Source organism: Diceros bicornis, chromosome 27 (genome assembly GCF_020826845.1).
Source record: "Diceros bicornis minor isolate mBicDic1 chromosome 27, mDicBic1.mat.cur, whole genome shotgun sequence".
Classification (NCBI taxonomy): Eukaryota; Metazoa; Chordata; class Mammalia; order Perissodactyla; family Rhinocerotidae; genus Diceros; species Diceros bicornis.
In genome coordinates, this window is record NC_080766.1 from 42,325,784 (window position 1) to 42,345,982 (window position 20,199).

General features: G+C 54.5%; 1 protein-coding gene across 3 annotated transcripts in view; it reads left to right on the top strand.

Annotated features, from left to right (window-relative positions):
• Positions 1 to 648: 648 nt before the first annotated feature.
• PDE9A (phosphodiesterase 9A) overlaps positions 649 to 20,199 on the top strand; it is a 91,379-nt gene continuing 71,828 nt past the window's right edge. For 2 of the 3 annotated variants that reach the window (XM_058523162.1, XM_058523163.1), the window contains exon 1: positions 955 to 1,114. In XM_058523162.1, the coding sequence (XP_058379145.1) occupies positions 1,046 to 1,114 (69 nt within the window). In that variant the 5' untranslated portion in view covers positions 955 to 1,045. Of the gene's footprint in view, positions 727 to 954; positions 1,115 to 20,199 lie in introns of those variants that run through there. The other variant, XM_058523164.1, reaches the window with a different exon arrangement.

A 20,199-nucleotide genomic window follows, 5' to 3' on the forward strand; every position in this document is an offset into this window, starting at 1 on the left:
CCTGTGATCTGCAGGTCACAGCTGCCTGAAATCCCTCCTGCTTTTCCCACACTCCCTGTAGCGATTAACAAAGAGTAGGAGGGGTCTGCTGACCAGAGCAGTGCTGAAACCAGCAAAAAGCTGGTGGCTGGGTAATCCTCGCTCTGGCTACGCTAAGCACAGAAATAAAATTGCCATTTCAGCTCCGGGTGCAGCTGGAAGAGGTTGTCACTCCCAAGAATGTACAGAAAACTTAGGGGAAGGATGTGCTTGAAAGAGAAGGAACTTTTCCCAGTTCCTATTCAAATTAAATGAAGACGGCAGACCCTGGGGGCATTTTCTCAGCGCTAAGTGGTGCTTGGGTTTGGGTAAGAACCACAACAATAGCTCTGGGGCTCCAGGCCAGCCAGTGCTTACTGTTGAGGGGCCAGCCACCCAGTGCGGGGCAGTCCTCAGCTTCTCAGCCAAGGGGGTCACTATGGGCAACTGCCCACGTGGGGAGGTGACCAGCCCTGCAACCAGAGGGGGTCGCTATGGGAATCTGGTCACATGGGGAGGTGACCCGCTCTGCAGCCAGAGGGGGTCGCTATGGGACTCTCCTCACATAGGGAGGAGACCAGCCCTGCAGCCAGAGGGGGTCGCGCACAATGGGCACCTGTCCAGAGGGCACTTGGAGACAGGCTGCCCACTTGGCGCTGTCCTCAAGGCGGCTGGAGTCAAACAGAAGAAAACGGGGTGTGCCTTAATGTGGGAAGGGAGAAGGGAGAGAGGAGAGAGGGAGGGAAGAGGAAGGAGCGAGGAGGAGGGAGGGAAGAGGAAGAGGGAAGAGGAGGCAGGCGGAGAGAGGGAATGGGAGGGAGGCGGCGGGAGGCGGAGCGCGAGCGGAGACGCGGAGCCGGAGGCGGCGGGCCGAGCCGGCACCGGTGCGCGCGGCGGAGCTCTGGTTGGCTGCTCTCCGCCGTCCTCCCGCCGCCCGCCCCCTCCTCCCTCCCACTCTCCGCCCTCCCCGCCGCGGCTGGCGTCGAGAAAGTACAGTAAAAAGTCCAAGTGCAGGGCTCGGCGCAGGATGGGGTCAGGCTCCTCCAGCTACCGGCCCAAGGCCATCTACTTGGACATCGATGGACGCATTCAGAAGGTAGTCCCCTCCCCACCCGCGGCCGCGGGGCGCGCTTCCGCGCGCGCCCCTCGCTGTGCGAGCCCGCCACGGGGGCCCCTCCTCCGGGTGACTGCGCGGGGGTCTCGGCGGGGGGTGGGGAGCCAGGCCAGGGGACGCCGGCGGGGGTGGCGGGGGGGGGGGACCGTTGTCCGTGCGTCCGCGGTACCGGGCTGCGGCCTCCGACAACTTCGGCGGCGGGCGACGGGGCTCTGCGGGGCAGGTGTCCCCACGCACCGGCCCCCGGTGGAAAGGGCGACTCACACGAGGGTAATTTTTCATTTCATGGGCAGAGCTTTCTTTGTAACAAATCTGATTAGGCTGAGTCCGTACCAGAGGCTGGTACATTAAGCCTTTCATTTCCGGCAGAACGACCCCCAGAGCAGACACCCCGGAGCCAGCGGGCAGCCCTGCGGGACAGGGTCCCCGCGCACGGACGGTGCCCCAGCACGTTGCCCCTAGCGGGACTGGCGGGGCGCAGGTGCTCGGAGGGGGGGGGGTGGGGGCCAGTTGCGGGGGGCGGGGCTGGCACAGCAGGGGCGGCTCCCCGCCACATCCCCATCGTGTCCCCGTCCTGGCAGGTGGTCAGCTCTGACAGCAGAGAGGGTGACCCCGGGCTGCTCTATCTCCTGGGGCCTGCGGGGAGACCGAGTGACCCACTGGACCAGCTCTGCGGTCCTTCTGCCCTCCTCTTTGGAGATATGAAGCCCTCCAGATGTCCGGTGTGCCTAACCAGCTTGAGTCTCATAGGAGAGGCGTCCAGAGCAGACCCCCTTTTTTCGCGGCCCCTCCCCTTCTAAGCCCCTGGCGTGGGTCCAGAGCATCGCGGACTCAACCTTCTGATTGGCAGAGAGGGACAATAAGAGAGCTGACTTGGAAGGCTTTAGCTCCCCCTAAAGCCCCTGGGAAAAGCAATCGTCCCCAAACCTCTGCTGGACATTTCAGGAAAGCCCTGCATCTGCCAAGTCTCACCTTGTTCTTCTCAAGGAGCCCTCAGCTGGGAAGCCAGGGAGAGGTGCCCCACCTGGGAGAGAGTAGCCCTCCCTCCCCCCGCCCCGGGCGGGGAGTGGGGGGGATTGGGTCTTTCTGGTTCTCAGATGTGCAGGCAGCCTCCGCCCCCTGACAGACTTAAGCCAACAAGCCCCCCTCACCCTCACCCCATCCCAGCTTGATCCCCCTGCCGCCCCCCCCCCCCGAAATGGGAAGTACAGGCTCCCCTCCCCCCACCATAGCCTGCTTTAATAGAATGAGAAATTGGGAATAGGAAGCATCTTCAAGGGCAGGTGATCAGCCCTCTTATTTCATCAAAGCTGGGCAGCTGGTCATCAGCAGATGCAGGACTAGACCCAGGTCCCCTGACTTCCAGGACATGGCACCTGGACTGAATGGGAATTTAACAGCTTCCCCAAAGGAAGAAACAGCCCTCTGCTGAATACTTCCCTGCTCCAGCATGCACACACATGCACAAATATGCCTACCCATGCACATGCATTCACACACAAGCGTCACAAGCATGCACACACACACGTTTTACATACTCGCATGCATGCACCACACACACATATGCATGCACGCACACATGCAAACAAACATGAACCCATATACATAAGCACACACACTTTTGCGACCCCACCAGATGAGAATTATCAAAGATCTGCCGTTATTATCTTTTGAAAGAGGTGAGATGAGATGCTGTCACCAGGTCAGAAGTGATGGCTACTCCCCGAGAACTTCCCACAGGTCTTCCCCAGAAGCTGCACTGGAAGTAGGTAAAAGTGGAAGAGAGGTTCCAGAGGGCGGGAGGTGAGCCCGGAGCCTGGCAGGCTGGGCTGTCATTATGGGCAGGGTGGTTTTTTGCAGTTGACACACCCGAGGTTGGGGTGACCTCCAGGAAAGCAGGCGGCCCTGGGGAAACACGGACACCTGAGTTCAGGAGCGAGGCCGTGGCCTCGGGAGGGGCCGGATCTGATGTTGTGTGCTGGCTCCACACTCTCTGTGGTCTTGGGCAGGTCCCATGGCTCCTCTGAGCTGGCCTCCTCTATAAAGTGGGATAGTAATATCTGTTTTATAGACTGTCATGGGAAGTCAATGACATCATGTAAACAGAGTGCCTGGAACACTGCTGGAACACCGCGGGCATTAGGCGCTTCTCTCTCCGTCTGTTCCACAAACATCCTCCAACTGATACAAATAGGGGAGGAGGTAGGCCGTGGTCTTTAAGCCTCTGCCATCTCTGCTGTGTCTGTTTCTGGTTCCTGACCTCGCCCTGAGCCCTCTTCCTTTGCTGTTGGCACCGTTGGAGCACTTATAGCTGGACGTTTAGCCCTGGTTGAAAGCCAAATCGTTTGGGGTTTCCGAGTGTGTGCTGGAAAATGGTAACCTCTTGCTCACCTCAGCTCCACACCCAGCAGCACCCTCGAGACTTTAAATGTCACTGCTGAGAGCACTTCCAGCAATGCCTTCAGTGGCTGTGGTTTCTTAAAGTCCCAGGCACTGAGTTGATTCTGCAAGTTCCCCGAATGTGGTCGTGTTCTGTCTCCCTTTCATCCATCCCATCTCCTTCCCATGAAAGGTCATGGACACAAACCTCGAGTTGCTTCTAAGGAGGGGGCACTGGGGGTTTGGGGAGTGGAGGGAAGGCGTGTGTTGCTTCCTGGCACGTCTCTTGTTCTGTCCACCTCGTCGTCAGGCCTGCAGCTCCCACATTACTTCTGCTCTCTGTCCCTTGAGTTACCCAACTCCTGGTCATTCTGTGCTCCCCCAGAGAGTGCACAAACGGAGGTCACAGTCAAAACAGGGATTCTTTGAAGGTTATCTGCCCCAGCAGAGCTGGGGGTGGAAGATCTAAAGTTGTCTGAAGGGAGGCCCTGGACGGCAAGTGCGGCCGTCTGAGGACGTGCCCGTGATGGTAACGCGGTAGGCGTGCCCGGTGCCTGGAGACACCATGGCAGCCACTGGGTAGCTAGCTCAGTGATTTTTTGATATGAAGAAAACCCCATGGGCCGGCCCCGTGGCTTAGTGGTTGAGTGAGTGCGCTCCACTGCTGGCGACCCGGGTTCGGATCCCGGGCTCGCACCGACGCGCTGCTTCTCTGGCCATGCTGAGGCCGTGTCCCACATGCAGCAACTAGAAGGATGTGCAGCTATGACACACAACTATCTACTGGGGCTTTGGGGGGAAAAAATAAATAAATAAAATCTTTAAAAAAAAAAAAAAGAAAACCCCAGACACAGGTCACATGACCTGCCCAGATTATGCAGTGGAAGACCGGCAACAGGAATCTGGGGGATCCTGGGATCACTTTAGGGGATCAGCTTTCCATCCTCCAGGCTTTTCCTTCAAAGGTTGTATGGAGGAGGCTTGGAGGACAGAGGTGGCTCATCTTCCAAGTCCATGCGCTTCCTGGGCCTGTGCAAAAGTGGGATTCCGAGGTGGCTGAGAGCTCGTGCCCGGAGCCAGCCAGACTGAGGTCAGTTCTCAGCATGGCCTTGGGATGGTTACTTGACCTCTCAATGCCACTGTTTTCTCGATGGTAGCACGGAGATGTTGGTAGTGCTGCTTGTTGTGAGAATCGGTGGGGACAAGGTCGATCACTTAGATTGAACAGCTACCGTGTGCTGAGAGCTGGGTCCAGTGTGAATGTGACATTCACCACCCTCGGTGCATCCCACTGAGCAATGGCTGCCTCTGGCCTGAGCCAAGCACTGGGCCCGGACCCCAGGAGGGCACAGATGGTAAACAGCAGCTGTTGCAGGGCCCCCTTTGATGGACAGAAGGACACAGCAGGCCCGGCTGGTGGGAAGGGCTGTGGTGCCAGCCATGTACGGGGCCTGATGAACAGGTTTCCTTCCTCCGGGAAGAGCGGCTTTGTGGGGAAGGAGCCCTTTTTGCAGACGGGTAGCCTTGGGATGACTGAGGTTAGGAACTGCTGAATGGCCAGGGGGCCAGCCTCATGCAGCCAGCAGCACCTGCACACACCTGTCCCCATCATATGCTCTTCCCTGTGCCGGGGAGCACAGGTGGGACCTGGCACCTCCTGGCACCAGGTGAAGGAGGAGGGAGTGCGAGCTGGGTCCCCAAACCCAGAGAACTGTAACCCTGCTCTGGAGGCCTCCTTTCTAGAAGCTGATGCTTCTTCTCTTTGCCCAGAGGGTTTGCTCCTTTCTTTCCTCAGCTTTCCCTGGCCTCAGTTCCTGCTCCTTTCTCGCCCAGCTGGGATGCCCAGGGCATGACACGAAAATGCACGCGGGCTCCTGGCTGGTGGCATGTCCTGGCCTAGATTTGCCGACCTTCTGAATGAGACAGAGTGAGGCCTTCATGGCACCCCCTTGGGCTTTAGTTTGATGAGAAGCCTCCTCTGGGCAAGACTGACCGGCCTGGAGCTCCTCAGGCCCATTGAAAGGGACTGCCTCTGTTGATGCATTGCCCTGGTCTAGTGGCTCCCTGGGGGACAGTCCCCTCGTCATGGCACTCTGCTGGGACCACCTTCAGCCACACTGAGCTGCCACTTATTTGTCCCAGCCTTGCTCTGCAGGTGGAACCCAGGTCTTAGTTAGCAGACAGCCCCCTGAATTTTCTAAAACAAGGAAACAAATGAGAAAAACCAGAAAGGAAGAGGCGCGTTGGAAAGTTGTTAAAATGTCAACAGAAGACTGTTCCCGGTTCCTAATGGCACCTGTGTCTGCTCCCCCTTCCCCAGCTGGAGCTAAGTGCCCAGTGCACCCAGCCTTGGCCTGAGGCCTGCCTGGCTTCTCACGACACTTGTCTTCCCCCAGCCTGGCCCTGTGGTGACTTGAGAGCCCGGGCTGTGCCCGTGGAGTCCTCAGAAGCCAGCATTCAGCCCCCACGGGCCTGCTAGGCTCTGACCCATCGTCCCCGCCCCGGAGGTTTTCCCCTGGGGTTCAGGCCCTCCTGGCCGTCTCAGGGTCTACCCCAAGGGAATCTCACTCCCTACCGCCTGTCTTTCCCTGTGTCCCCCTGCCCTGCTTCAGCTCTGCACCCTCCGAGGGTCTTCAGGCTCCTCTGCCTTCATTTCTTGCCTTTGGCACAAACACAAGCTGGTGTTTCAAGCTGGCTGCGCTTCGTCAGGGCAAAGATGTCCTCTGTTTTTCGAAGGGTGCCTGCCCCCAGTCTGGTCCGGTGCTCAGCACAGCGGGGCCTGGAGCCCCTCCCTGGCTCACAAGCACCTTCCCCCACCCCTGCTGAAGTATGTCTATCCTGCCAACTGGCAGAGCCCAGCGACAATTCCCCTTCACTTCAAGACATGCACACCTGTTCTGCCCCACACTCGGAGCATGCTTCTCCTGACGACTGGAAGGAGTTTGCTCATTTGTACAGCGATGCACGCACTGGCCAGACGGACCCACTGTGAGTCCTCTGGGCTTCGGCCCTGCCACCCGCTCCCCTCTCCACAGTCAGGTGGACGGTGATTCCCCTTGGCCACCCCAGCAGTTCCAGCAAAGTCCATTTATCTTCCTTTAAATGTTTATAACTTAAGATCTTTTTTTGTGTGTGAGGAAGATCAGCCCTGAGCTAACATCCATGCTAATCCTCCTCTTTTTGCTGAGGAAGACCAGCTCTGAGCTAACATCTATTGCCAATCCTTCTCCTTTTTTTTTTTCCCCCAAAGCCCCAGTAGATAGTTGTACGTCATAGTTGCACATCCTTCTAGTTGCTGTATGTGGGACGCGGCCTCAGCATGGCTGGAGAAGTAGTGCATTGGTGCACGCCCGGGATCCAAACCCAGGCCGCCAGTAGCGGAGCGCGCGCACAAGCCACGGGGCCGGCCCATAACTTAAGATCTTTAAACAGATATTGAAATGGTAACATCAGCAAAGTGCAACCAAGGGAAGTTGGAGAAGGGAGTCACCTCCCACCCTTTTGGGGTTTCAAGTGTGAAAATGGAGGTGGGCTGGTGGTGATCGGGAGGAGAGGGAGTGTTTTGATTTCCGGCCTGACCCCTAGCTGGCGATGACCCCTCTGTCTCCAGCTGGGTCAGAGCTGGGTTGTGAAAATTAATAAGAGCATTTCGACTTCAGTTTCCTTTTCAATAAACAAATTAGCCGGGAAGCGCCTGACTGCCTCAGATGCCGCAGCAGGTGCCGTCCAGTAAGAACTCTTAGAAACACTGCTCTCCAGATTCCAGCCCAGGGGCACTGAGAAGTCGGGAGGCTGCTGGCCTCCCTCCTCCTTCCCACTTGCTCTGCTCTGAAGGCCTCTTAAAGCAGACATTTCTGATGTCCGGAGGCCCTAGGAAGGCGATGGCTGGAGGTTTGAACCCCGCCTGATGTCACAGGGCTGGCAGACAATGGCAAGGAGACCTCTCAGACTAGATGTAGCACATCCTATCTCAGAGGGTGGACACGCCGAGTGGTGGAGGCCATGGAGCTGGGACAGACAGCCTCTCGGTGCCCAGCTCTGCCATGTGCCAGCTGGCAAGCCTGGGGGAAGTCACCTTCTCCTCGGTGAAGTGGGTGTGCCCTCCGTGGGGTGGCCACAGATGGCGCTGAGTAACGTATGAAGTGACCAGGATGGAGATGGCCACATGGGGAGCCTCACTAAATACGTCCTGTCCTCAGGCCTGGGCACAGCACGGCCCCTTGCTGATCCTTGGCCCTCTCCCTCGCTCCCGAACCTGTCAACTCGGAGACTCTGGACGAAGCCGTAGCAGCACCTTCTTGTCGTTTGTTTGGTGTCTCTTTGAGCCCGCCATGAATCTGAAGCAAAACAACCACGAAGAGGGGGGCAGTGCCAGGGGCCCCAAGACCCCGGGCCCCACGGCCCAGGGCACCTTCGTCTCTGGAACCGGGAAACGGGGCTTCGTTGGAAACGGGGCTACTTCACACCCTGAGCCGAGGGGGTCAGTGGCCTCACCAGAGCCATTGAGGCTGAGGGGCTGGCTGGCCTCAGAGACGAGCAGAGTACAGCTCCGGTCGTCAGGGAAGAAGAGCAGGGGCAGAGGAAGGGCATTGTGTCCCCGTCAGACAGCTCCTATGAACTGACATGCAAATGAGAGATGAGACAGGGACGCAGCCGGTGGCGGATCTCAGTGCCAGCAGTGGGAGCCAGGGACACGGGCCTGGCAGTGGGGCAGCAAGGGCTGGGCGAACAGGTAGCCTTGGGTCACTGCAGGCTGGGTCCCCCCACTCCTGTCCTGGCTTTGCTGCCCGGGGCGGGGGGGAGGGGGGTATGCGCTCCCCCTCGGCCTCTCCCACCACAAGTTGCACAAGCTGAACCATCTCATCCAGTCATCCATTCCCCTGGCTGCGGGGGACCCAGCAGGCTGCACTCCTGGGGGGTCAAGGAGACTCCCCAGAGGACACAGAGGGACCTCAAGTGTCCATCTCGGCAAGACAGCAGCAGCCCACCAGCTGGTCCTGCCCCCGCAAAGGATGGCCCCATGCTCCCTCTTCTCCTCCCTCAGCCACACAGGCGATGCGGTGAGAGCTGGCCGCCTAGAAGCCCACGCTGGGCGCTCGTTGCTTCTGCTCCACAGCAGCGTGAGCTCCCGCCTTGGAGGGACGGCTGAAAGCCAGTGCAGTTTGCGAGTTAGTGGCCCAGCTCGGACGGGGTGGAGAGGGAGCCACAGCCTCTTGCCCAGCTCGCCGGGCTGTCTCCTCCTGTTGTGGCTGAGTGCATTTCCAGGGTTCTCAATCTTTCTGGAAAAAAAATCATAAGATAGTGCCATCTAAAGATCCATCTGCAGGAGTAGAAAAAGCATGCGTGTCTTTTCCTGGGCACGTACGTTATAGCCACGCGGTGGGTCACTGTACAGGTGCATTCAGCTGCCTTGAGATGGCTCCACACATTTTCAATCTCAAAAAAAACCATCTCTGCAGTTGATGCTGTGGTTTATTTGCCTTGACCTTTGACCTGCCTCTGTCTGCCTGTCTCCCCCACCCCTCACCACAGTCCCACACCTCTTTCTCCTCCTCCTCCTCCTCCTCCTCCTTGAAACCCAAAGCTGATCACCCAGGCGGCAGGAGAATTTGCCCTATAGAGAAACTCGCAGTGCCCCGTGAAAACTCGGTCCACACACAATTAAAGAGCCAGAACGTTTCAGTTGTCTTTAGATTCTCTGCCTAACATTTTTAAAACTTGTAGGAAAATTCACATAAAACAAAATTTTGCCATCTCAACCATTTCTAAGTGTACAATTCAGTGGCATTAAGTACATTCACATTGTTGTGTAACCATCACCGTCATCCATCTCCAGAAATTTCTCAACTTCCTCAACTAAAACTCAGTCCCCACTAAACACTAACTCCCCACCCCCTCCCCCAGCCCCTGGCCCCCACCCTTCTACTTTCTGTCTCTGTGAATCTGACTCCTCTAGGGACCTCATCTAAGTGGAATCACACAGTATTTGTCCTTCTGTGTCTGACGTTTCACTCAGCATAACGTCTTCAAGGTTGCTCCACGTGGTAGCAGGTGTCAGAACGTCCTTCCTTTTTAAGACTGAATAATATCCCATTGTGTGTATAGACCACGTTCTGCTTATCCATTCATCCGTCAGTGGATCTGCCTGATGTTGTTTAAACCTCACTCATTTCCATTCTTATTTCCTTAGTTTGCAAAGCATTGGCCTATTGCAATGGGTGTATTCTTGTGTCTTCTGAGAAACTGTGTTCCCTAACCCTCCCCATGCCCTGGTCACAGTGACGTCAGTGTGGGAGGGTTGTGTGGGGGGTGGTCTAGGAGGGGTGGTGTATTACAGAGAGAGAGGAGTGAACTGCTCCGGGAAGACACGTGCTTTTCTGATTCAGTTACAGTCAGTCGTTTACGGGCAACATAGTGTCATTGTCGAGAGCATGGCTTCTGGGGCAGGTGTGTCTGTTTGGACTCAGCAGTGTGTGCGCAGGTTACTGACATGCCTCGATGTCTCTGTCTATGAAGTGGAGTGAAGGGAGCCTCTGCCACACAGGGTTGTTGTGATTACATGCGTGTGTGTGTCAAGTGTTCAAACGGGGCCTGGTGAGTGCTATATAACATTGTTGATATTTTTATTCGTTTGTATATTTTTTGTTTATTCATGTCGTGGATTTAAGGCAGTCAAATCCCCGTGTCCGGTTGGGGAGCCTTACCGGGACCCCTAGCCTATGGTCTTGGGTTGGTGACTGCCCGCTGAGCATCTGGCCATCGCTCCCAGCACAGCGCCGTGTGTCCGGTGGGCTCTGTGGGATGAAGGGCCAGCCAGCCAGAGGGTGCTTCCAGCTCAACGATACCGTGCGACTGTGTTTCCCGGGTCAGCCCCAAATCCACCCTTCGTCCGCCATTCTTCCCACCAAAGAAAAGACCACAAATGGTCTTTCATTTCTCCTCCAACTGTTTCAGAGACAGAGCTCTATGGGGACTGCAGTGACGAGGGGAGGGAGAGAGGGAGGGGGCCGACTCAGCTGCAGGCAATGATGAGCTAGGATGACCAGCCCTGGTATTGACTCAAAGCCAGCAGCTTGCACACCAGCAGGCTCTCCAGCTGCATTCGAGTTTCCAGGCTTCAGGTTCATTTCCCTCTGCTATAGGAGGTGGTACTGATGCCCACAAGCACTTGATAATTTTGCAGGTGAAATCAGCTGTGTTTGGAGAGTGTGTAGCTAGTCGCTGTCCATTGCAGCCCTGGGAGCACTCTGCTGTCTTCGTCACTTGGCTGCTGGCCATGCCTCCCCCATAGGCCCTCAGTGCCCCACGTGCAGCCTCAGAGAGCTACTCAGCCCTGGGTGGGGTGGTCTTCGGGGAAACAAAGTCAGCACGCACTCGTGGAATGGTGGGAGGTTAATGGAATCGTCACAGTCAAACTCTCCTCCCTTTAGCCCAGAATGCTGTCACGCAGAAAAGCTGCCACCCTGCCCTCCTCCACTTGTCACCGCCAAACAGCAGGCATAGGGTGACCAGGGCGGTGTCCAGATGGGATTTGGCCATCCTCGGGCCAGTTGCACGCTGTGTTGATTTATTTGTAAGCAGAGCAGTTAATGGAGCCCAGTGATTCCGGCTGTCTTTATCCTCACGGCTTCTGCCTTTGGGGAATTTTTTAAAAACTTTTATAGCCTTACAAATAACCGAAAAGAGCCAGTGCATCTGACAGTATCACCTAGAGACCTTCAATAGTCTTTCCACCCGGAATCGACGTTGGCAGGAACAGCTAACCCAGAGCGGTGTTACGGAAGGCTGACTGCCAACAGAGGCAGCCGGGTGTGGCGGGGCGCGTCTGTAGCTTGTGCTGTTTCCAAAGTGCTCTGGGGAACAGCTCCCCAAATGTTTTCTCTCAGGGTTGTATTCTGTACGTTCTGTAAGTTTAAGTGAGTGATTGTTGAAGGTTCAAAATGAATGGTCATATATACTCTGAAATTTCTCAGTGCAGCTTCTATGTAAGCCTAAAACGCCTTAGGTCACTATTAATAACAGAAAATCTAAAGCTTAGAACATAGACAAGAGGCGCTAGAAAAGGTGACTCCAGAACTAGCCGTGCCTGCAACCCCATTTGGAGTCCCTCAGACCTAAGACGCTCCCCACCCCGCGGAGCCACCAGGACACACAGCCGTGGTCCCGACGTGTGTTTGAGTCCCATTTTGCATGTGGTGTTTTGAAGGCTCAGCCCCAAACTGCAGAGATGGGAGGTGGCATCTGTGCCCTCCTGGCAAAGACAGCCTGGAATATCCCAAGGAGCGAGGTCTGGAGAGGAGCTTCCTTGGCAAAGGAGTGATGGGGGAAGTGTGGGAGTGGTGGATTTCCCCCACAGACGTTTCTTGAAACAGTGCTGGGCGGCACTGGGCTGGAGAGGTGGATGTGATGGGTCTCCGCCTCGGAGAGCTGAGAGGACACACACGAGTAATGCGTGGATGACGGAGGAGCAGGGAGCCCCCTGGTGGGTGATGAGATGGCCCTTCTCAGAGGCAGTGCCTCCCCAGGTGCCTGAAGTGTTAACCCCTTATCATCATCCCTGATTCTAACGGGGTCCCCATGGATGAGGCTGGGGATGTGGGCTGGGCACCAGCAGACGCAGGCTGATGTTCTAAACTTCAGACTTGCCAAGGCCTCCATCCCCCCACCCACCCCCACTCCCTGCAGCCCACCCATTGCCCAGAACATAACAGAGTGCCCAGCCCCCCACCCTATTTTTTCCGACTAGTCTTCCGCCCAACATGTCCCCTCCCAGACCTTTCCCCAAAGCCCAGGGCCTCTCCAGGGACCTGGGCCTCTGAGTCTCCTGGGTGTTGGTGCTGGAGCCGAGGGCACCGGCTGAATGCCAGGCCTTCTGGAATGCTCCGGGCCCATGCTAGGTCTGGGGTTTCTGACCCAGTCTCAGTCCCTGCAATGAACCGTCTGTGCATCCTCCAGATGGATTGATCAGGCAGCTCCGAGAGGATGCCCTGGAGCCAAGTCGGGTCGAGACGCCAAGGGGCCCCTCAGGCACCTCCAGCTCCCACCTGCCCCTCTGAGGTGCCAGGCTTGGCTTCTGGAAGAAAGATCCAGGGATTTAGTGACTTTCAGCCAGCTGCTGTCAGCCCCAGGCATCAAACTAAAAATAGTGAGCCCAAGAGGAATTCTTGGGTTCAGCACAGAAGGCTGCATGGCAACGTTACCTAGACGTGCCACGTGCACGGTGCTGTGTGTTGTGGGGCACGGCGATGGTACTGTGCTGGCATTGGCGTGGCCCGGGAGACACTGTGCCCGGCAGGTGTTACATCACGGGGACACACCACCCCCAAAAGTCCAACGACATTGAAGAGAAACCCCGATCTTTGGAGGTACGTGTAGCAGCTACAAAGGAGGCACACGATGTTTTCAGCCTGGCGGGTGGAGGCCGGTCTTTGCGTGGATAAGAAGCAGGATGGATGGGAAGGCCACTCTAGCCCTAAGAAATTCAGACAATCACCTCATTGTAACCTAACTGCCTCTTTCAAAACCCTGTCTCCAAATCCAGTCCCATTCTGAGGTACTGGGGGTGAGGGCTTCAATATGTAAATTTAGGGGGGACATTGTTCAGTCCATAACACCCCCTCCTGAGAAGCAGAGATGACTGTCACCCTGTCCCATCTTCCAGTCTCTGGAATCATAAAGTGACAAAGCCAGAGGGACCTGGAGGGCCATCGTGTCACCAGAGAGAGCATCGTGTCCAAAAGGTTGGGTGGCATTGCTTGCTCACCAGGACGGCAGAGCTCTCTGGGTCTGAGTTGGGGAGGGGTCCTTCCTGCCTCCCAGGCTTGGGTCTCACTGCGGCATGGTTTCCTCCGTGTCTTTTCACACATGCCCAGAAACGGGGCTGCAGGGGCTGCATGCTGGGAGAAGGCTCCATGAGTGGTCCCCCCGGGGGCTGCAGCCCCAGATCCTCCCCAGCACCTCCTTCACCCTCCTTCCACCTGGGCGCCAAGGAGCCCTGACCCCAGGGATGGGTCGCTTGGGCCCGCACTCAGATCCCGATACAACAGAGCCATGACAAAGACCCAGGGAGAAGTGGGCAGAGGTTAGCAGGACAGGGGCCCGGCGCGGAGACCTACGAGGGTTGTGCATGCGCTCGGACTGGAGTCAGATCTCAAGAGGAAAAGCAGATTCAAACCAGAGAGCCACCTTCAGAAATGTCCTCACGTAAAACAGTCCTCCAAAGAGAGCTCCGTCGCAGCGCATCTCTTATTCTTTCAGCCCCTTGCTTTTTCGTTTTCAGTCCCTTGTGATCCATTATTTATAACAGTGGAGATGGGCCTCAGACACCAGAAGCGAAAAAAACAAAAACAAAGCAACCCAGAAGATGACAAGAGCCGTGCGTGGATCAGCGATGACAAATGAGTTCAGTGCAGAGGAGGCCCGAGGGCACTACAGACGCATGCACGGGGAAATGGACCCAGAGATCCGCGAGCCTCGAGCCTCGGAGGCAGCCCGGAGCCGGAGCCGGAGGGGGTTCAGACAGGCTGGGTATCTGCGTCCTGTGATGAACCTCGCCAGCCGGGACAGGAACTCCCCACAGATTGCCAGACTGTTCCCCTCCAACCTCCCCGTCTCCCTGCTCCAGCCCAGGCCCACGTCAGCTCTTACGGAGAGGCGGGGTGAATCAGCAGCCTTTGACCCGCTCCTGGCCTTCAGTGTCTCCTCTCTTTAAGCCATCCTTCCCTGGCCCCTCCTGAAGTTCGGTCCCAGTCCCATATACACCCGTGCCTCGCACAGCTTCAAGGACTCCGATTACCTGCAAAAAGGAGTCCAGCCTTCTTAGAATGGAGGTCCAGGGTGTCTGAGCTCCCTGGGGCTGCTATAACAAATTGCCACAAACAGCACGACCTAAAACAACAGAAATCTATTCTTTTGCAGTTCTGGAGACCGGAAGTCCAAAATCGATATCACTGGGCAGAATCAAGGTGTCGGCAGAGCCCCGCTCCCTCCAGAGGCTCTAGGGGGAATCCGTCCTTTGCCTCTTCCAGCTTCTGGTGGCTGCCAGTGGATTTGGGCTTGTGGCCGCATTGCTCCGGCCTCTGCTAATCTTTCTCTGCTCGATCTTCACATCACTTTGTCCTCTATGTGTGTTGTCCACTCTCCCTCTGCCTCCTTTGCGATTTTGTGATTTCATTTAGGGCCCACCTGGATAATCTGGGATAATCTCATCACAAGATCCTTAATCTAATCACATCTGCCGAGACTTTGCCAGAGCGATGTTCACAGGTTCCCGGGGTTACGGCCTGGGTATCTTGGGGGGTGGGGCATTATTCGGGGACCACAGGGCTCTTAGCCACTTGGCTGTAAGTACATTTCTGGCCTCAGCTCGCCCTGCATTTCCTTGTCTTCACAGGCTCCCCCCACACAATCACTGTACCCTAAACCCCGGCGGGATCACTGGTCTGGAGTGTGGGTCAGGCGAAGCGAGGCGATCGCACCTTCCCTCCACCTCCAGCCCGATGTACCCTGCTCCTCGTGGCTTCCCCATCCGTCGAGGTCAGCCCTCTTTCACAGATGTGTCATGTCTGCCTTTATTTTTGTGTGTGTTGTTGACAGCACCACCTCCCCTGCCTTCCGGCTGCACGTTACAGGCAGGATCTTAGATCTGTCTCTACTCTCCACTGAACTTGGCTATACATTTTGATTGAATTAACTCATGCTGTGCTAGGCCGATGTGTGTCTCAAATCCTTTCACCTGACAGGTGTTTACTGAGGGCCTCTTGTGTGCTGGACCCGTGAGAAGGTGCATGATAAAGAGGTGGATCTTGGGAGGCCGTGGTGTCCTTCAGAACATCAGCCTCACCCTCCCCCCACCGCCCTTCCTCCCACTACCTTGCTTGTTTATCCGGTGGCCCTGGAATCAGCAGACTGGGGTTTGCATCCAGCAGTGCTATGTGCTGGGTGTATGATCTTGGGCCTCAGTTTCCACATCTGTAAAATGGGGATAGTACCTGCCTAGCAGATAGAGTGCTTACAACATACTAGACATCTTTGTAAGTGTTTTATAGACGCTGCTGGTGTCAACCCTCTGTTGCAGATGAGGCGAGTATGCAAGGAAGAGGGTGAGGAATTTGCGCACAAGCCCAGAGTTCACGGGAGGCAGAGCTGGGAGTGGACGGGGAGGCTGGCCTCAGGCTCCAGGCTCCACAGCACATGTGCATGTGCCTCTCCGGGGAGAAGTCTGCCTAGGGGGTGAGCTGGTCCTTTGAGCACCTCGGCTCGTGCAGGAACTGCCCCACAGGAGCCTCACAGCACCTTGAAGCAGGTAGAGCTGGCATTATCCCCGCCTTGAGGATGAGGAGACCAAGACTCAGAGATGTTGAGAGACTTGCCCAGGGCCACACGGCTTATTAGAGAAAGAGCCCAAGTCAGGTCTTCAAACCCAGCTCAGGACCTTTTCCACCAGCCGGTTCGGTGCGCTTGCTGGGTTTCTTTTCCATCGCATTGTGACCTTACAGGCTCTGCAAGGGTGGCGAGGTTGGTGTTCAGGGGCCTCTCTTTGTTTTTACCCAGATCTAAGTCTCCACAGTCTAGGATGCTCTGTATGTGTGCTCCATCTGAATTGTGTCAATAACCCTGGGCGTTCGCCCACCCCACGGCCTTTGTCATCTAACCACGGTCTATCACACTGAGTCGCCAGCACTTCTCCCCTCCCTTGTGCTGACTCTCACCTGTATGTGACCTTGGAAAAGCTCCTTAACTCTCTGACCCTTAATATCGGCAAAATAGGAATGACAAGCCCCACCTTTAAGGCATGCTGTAAGGATCGAAGATCTTGTGCGTTCTTCAACAAATAAGTGGCAAGAAAAGAGAAGGGGACCATACATCACACACACACACACACACACACACACACAGATACATTTGCTTTCAAGTCAGGATCCAAACAAGGCCCACACGTTGCATTTGCTTGATGACTTCTTAAGTCTCTTTCTTTCCATGTGTTTCATCCCCTTTACGTTTCTTGCCATTAATTTGTGGAAGAAGATGTGTTACTTCTGATCCTTAAACCATGCCCTGGTTTATATATATGCCCTGAAGATATAACAAGCTGAGGAATGGTAAGGGAGACTGTCATTAATTTTCTTTCTGTGTGATAATCACACTGGCTATCTTAAGCCATAAGGAAGAGATCTTATATTTTAGAGAGCCGCACTGAAATGCATCTAGATGAAATAATACGATATCTAGAATGAGCTTGAAAATAACCCCTGTGGGAGGAGAAGCTGGAGTAGAGACGACGTAGGATCAGTCTCGTGTTGGTAACTATTGAAGCCAGGAGGTGGGGATTGAGGCTTCATCACGCCGTGCCTTCTCCTTTTGTAATGTTTGAGCATTTCCATCCTACAGAAGTTCTTTTTTATTTTAAGAGAATGTGTGTAATGTGTCTGGCTCATAGGAATACGTGGTGGTTTCTGTTATTATTTTATATTCTTTCTAAATGCATTGACGAGAAAAATACCTCCTCAATTGGAAAGGGAAATGAGGCCTAATATAGATTTTATTTTAGGGAACAAAAAAGCAGTGATTGCCTGCCTAGTGGTTAACTGTCATCCATTCTGAATGTGACATTACTGTTAAGTGTTCTAAAAACAAGGGGCAAAACAAAATGAGCAATATGTTCAAATGTATATATACAATTTATAATTAGACATGAATTGCATATACAGAGATAGATGGATAGACGGATGGATGGATGGATGGATAGACGGATGGATGGATGGATAGATAGCCTACAGTATTTTCTCCAGTGAACATGTATTTGTTTCTTGAGTAATAATAAAAAACATAAAATGGGAGATTTGGGTCTTGGTCTCTTTTTAGCTTGTTTGTTTTATATATTAAATACTTGTAATTCTCAGGCTCTGAAAGGCAATGGAAATTCACCCTTTAACTCCCCAAAGATAAAGAAGTTGTGAATCCACCATTGGGTTGAGTTTGGCTGTTCTGAGGGCTGGTCTGGTGTTCTGACTCCTAGAGCTGGAGCATGGATCCAGGAGCCAGACTGAAATACTCTGGTTTGTTTTGAGGGCAGGCAATGCCTTATGAAAGCTCACAGAACCTTATGTAAAAGCTTAATAGCTTATAAAAGCTATAAAAATGAATCACAGTCTTATAGACAAAAGAAAAGGAATTTGAATTGATTTATTTTCCTCTGCAAGGGGCACCTAAATCAATATTCATTCTAAGTTTGCAATCGGAAATATCAGTAATTTGAAAACAAGGCAAATAGAGAATGAACGCATACTCCATTGTGGGGGAGTGACGGTGCAAAGAGGCCACGAGACCACCCTACCTCTCATTCAGACCACGGCTACAAGTCAGATTTCAGTCACAGCACGTGTCTCTGGGCTTAGAGCCAAGCGGGTCTGTTTGCTTCCAGGACCACACTGGCCAGACCAGGCCAGGCCAGCTGCTTCTCTCTCTACGACTCAGAGTCTCCATCTGTGACGGGGATGATAATGACACCAAGCTTATGAGGGCCTTATGAGGACCCAGGGTTGCAAGGCTTATGAGGCATTTGGCTATGGTTCTGGCACAAGCATGGCTGGACAGGCTCAATCCTGTTAGTTGTTGGTGGTGGTGATGGTGGGAGAGGGGGTAATACTAGTAGTGGTATTGGTGGTGGAAGCAGTAGTGGCAGAGGTGGTAGTGATCATAGTGATGGTGATGGTAATGATGGTATTAGAGATGGGATGGTAGTAGTGGTGATGGTGGTGGTGGTAGTGATGGTGGAGGTGGTAGTGATGGTTATGGTGGTGGTAATCATGGTGGTAGTGGTGGTGGAGATGGTGATGGTGGAGGTGGTGATGGAGGTGATAGTGATGGTGGTGGTGGTGGTAGTGATGGTGGAGGTGGTGGTGGAGATGGTGATGGTGGAGGTGGTTGTGATGGTTATGGTGGTGCTGGTGGCGATACTGGTGGTAATAATGGTGGTGATGGTGGTGGAGATGGTGATGGTGGAGGTGGTGGTGAAGATGGTGATGGTGGTGGTGGTGGTAGTGATAGTGGAGGTGGTGCTGGTGGTGTTGGTGGTGGCATTGGTATCATTGGTGGTATAACATAAAACCATCAGTTGTAAAATTCAGCCTCAACTCGTTCGCACAGGAGCATGCTTAGGCACTTGCTTTACTGATTTGATGGAAAGATCGTATGCCCACTGTTGGGATGTGAAGGAACTGACCTGGGTCCTGCCCACAAGAACCTTACCTTCCGAAGACTTTCTTCCACGTTTAAAGGAAGAGAAGGGTAATACTAGCCAGAGTGAGGTCAAATTGATCATTTAAACTATCCGAGTTTTGGGGTTTTTTGCTGAGGAAGATTCGCCCTGAGCTAACATCTGTTGCCAATCTTCCTCTTATTGTATATGATTTGCTGCCACAGCGTGGCCACCGACAAGTGGTGTAGGTCCAGGAACCAAACCCGGGCCGCTGAAGTGGAACATACCGAACTTAACCTCTAGGCCATGGGGCCAGCCCCTATCAGAGTATTATTTTAATCCTATTTGGTGATCCTATTAACTACTACACATTGGTATGACCCCAGCTGTCGTTGCACATGGTTGGATGTGGTTGATAATCAATACGGGAGGTCAGGTTGAGCACTCAGGGCCTGCTTGTGACAGCCTCCCCAAGATAAGATGTCCTTTCCTCCTGTCTCTACTGGAACACCCAGAAATACCTACATGTTGACATTAGGGTTGTGTCCTCAATGCCTCTTGATTGTGAAAATGGCCCTTGGCGGGTCAAGAAGAAGCCTCTCTGTCCCCAGGGAAGACATGCATGAGTGTCAAGGGGCCCCTCCAGTAATCACAGCTGCCAGTTAACTGAGCACTAATGTGTGCCGGGCCCTCTGTGTGTCATGATGAATCCTCCGAGTATTCCCATGGGCGAAGTGTGATTATCCCCATCTGCAGATGAAGAATCAGAGCCCCAGAAAGATTGAGAAATCTGCCCTGGGTCAAGCTGGTAAGAGGAAGGGCTGGAAGTGAGCTCACGCCCTGATTCCCCCCTACCCATCCTCTCCCCTTAATGTGCCTTGTGCATTGTGTGACACCAACCCCGGCCAGGAGTGATCCTGGGCATGTGAGACAGCTGGAACAGCACAGGCTCCGGCCAGCCCAGGGCCTGCCCAGTCAGACAGCCAGCTAGGAGCAGCACTTAACCGGGGTCACTCTGCTGACCATCCTCATTGCCCAGCCCCCACTCTGCCCTGCTGGCCAAACAGTTAGTGCCATGGTTTGCACAATTTTAGCAAGTGTGCTGCTTTTTCTCACAAAATTTTACATGTGATCCTAATATGTAAATCTTATATAAACAGTTGAGGGGCGTGTATTAGTATCCATTTATTGTATAAATTCAAATCTGTAGCACCCACTAGAGAATGAATGGGAACAGAGAGGGCCGCTGGTGTGAGCACTGCGTTTGGAACAGGGGGTTTGGGACGGCAGCCGCAGGCTCACGTTGGTCCCAGCGTCAGTTAGCTTCAATCAGTTTGTTAGCCCCCAAAACCCTGACCTGCACGGTTCTGCTGACCTAGGCAGTGCGGTCCTACGCCTCACCAGCCAGCAGGCGTCTACGAGACACTCGGGTCTTGGGACAACGGTCGTGGGCAGCCTCGTGGGTACTCGACCGACCTGACCCCAAAGA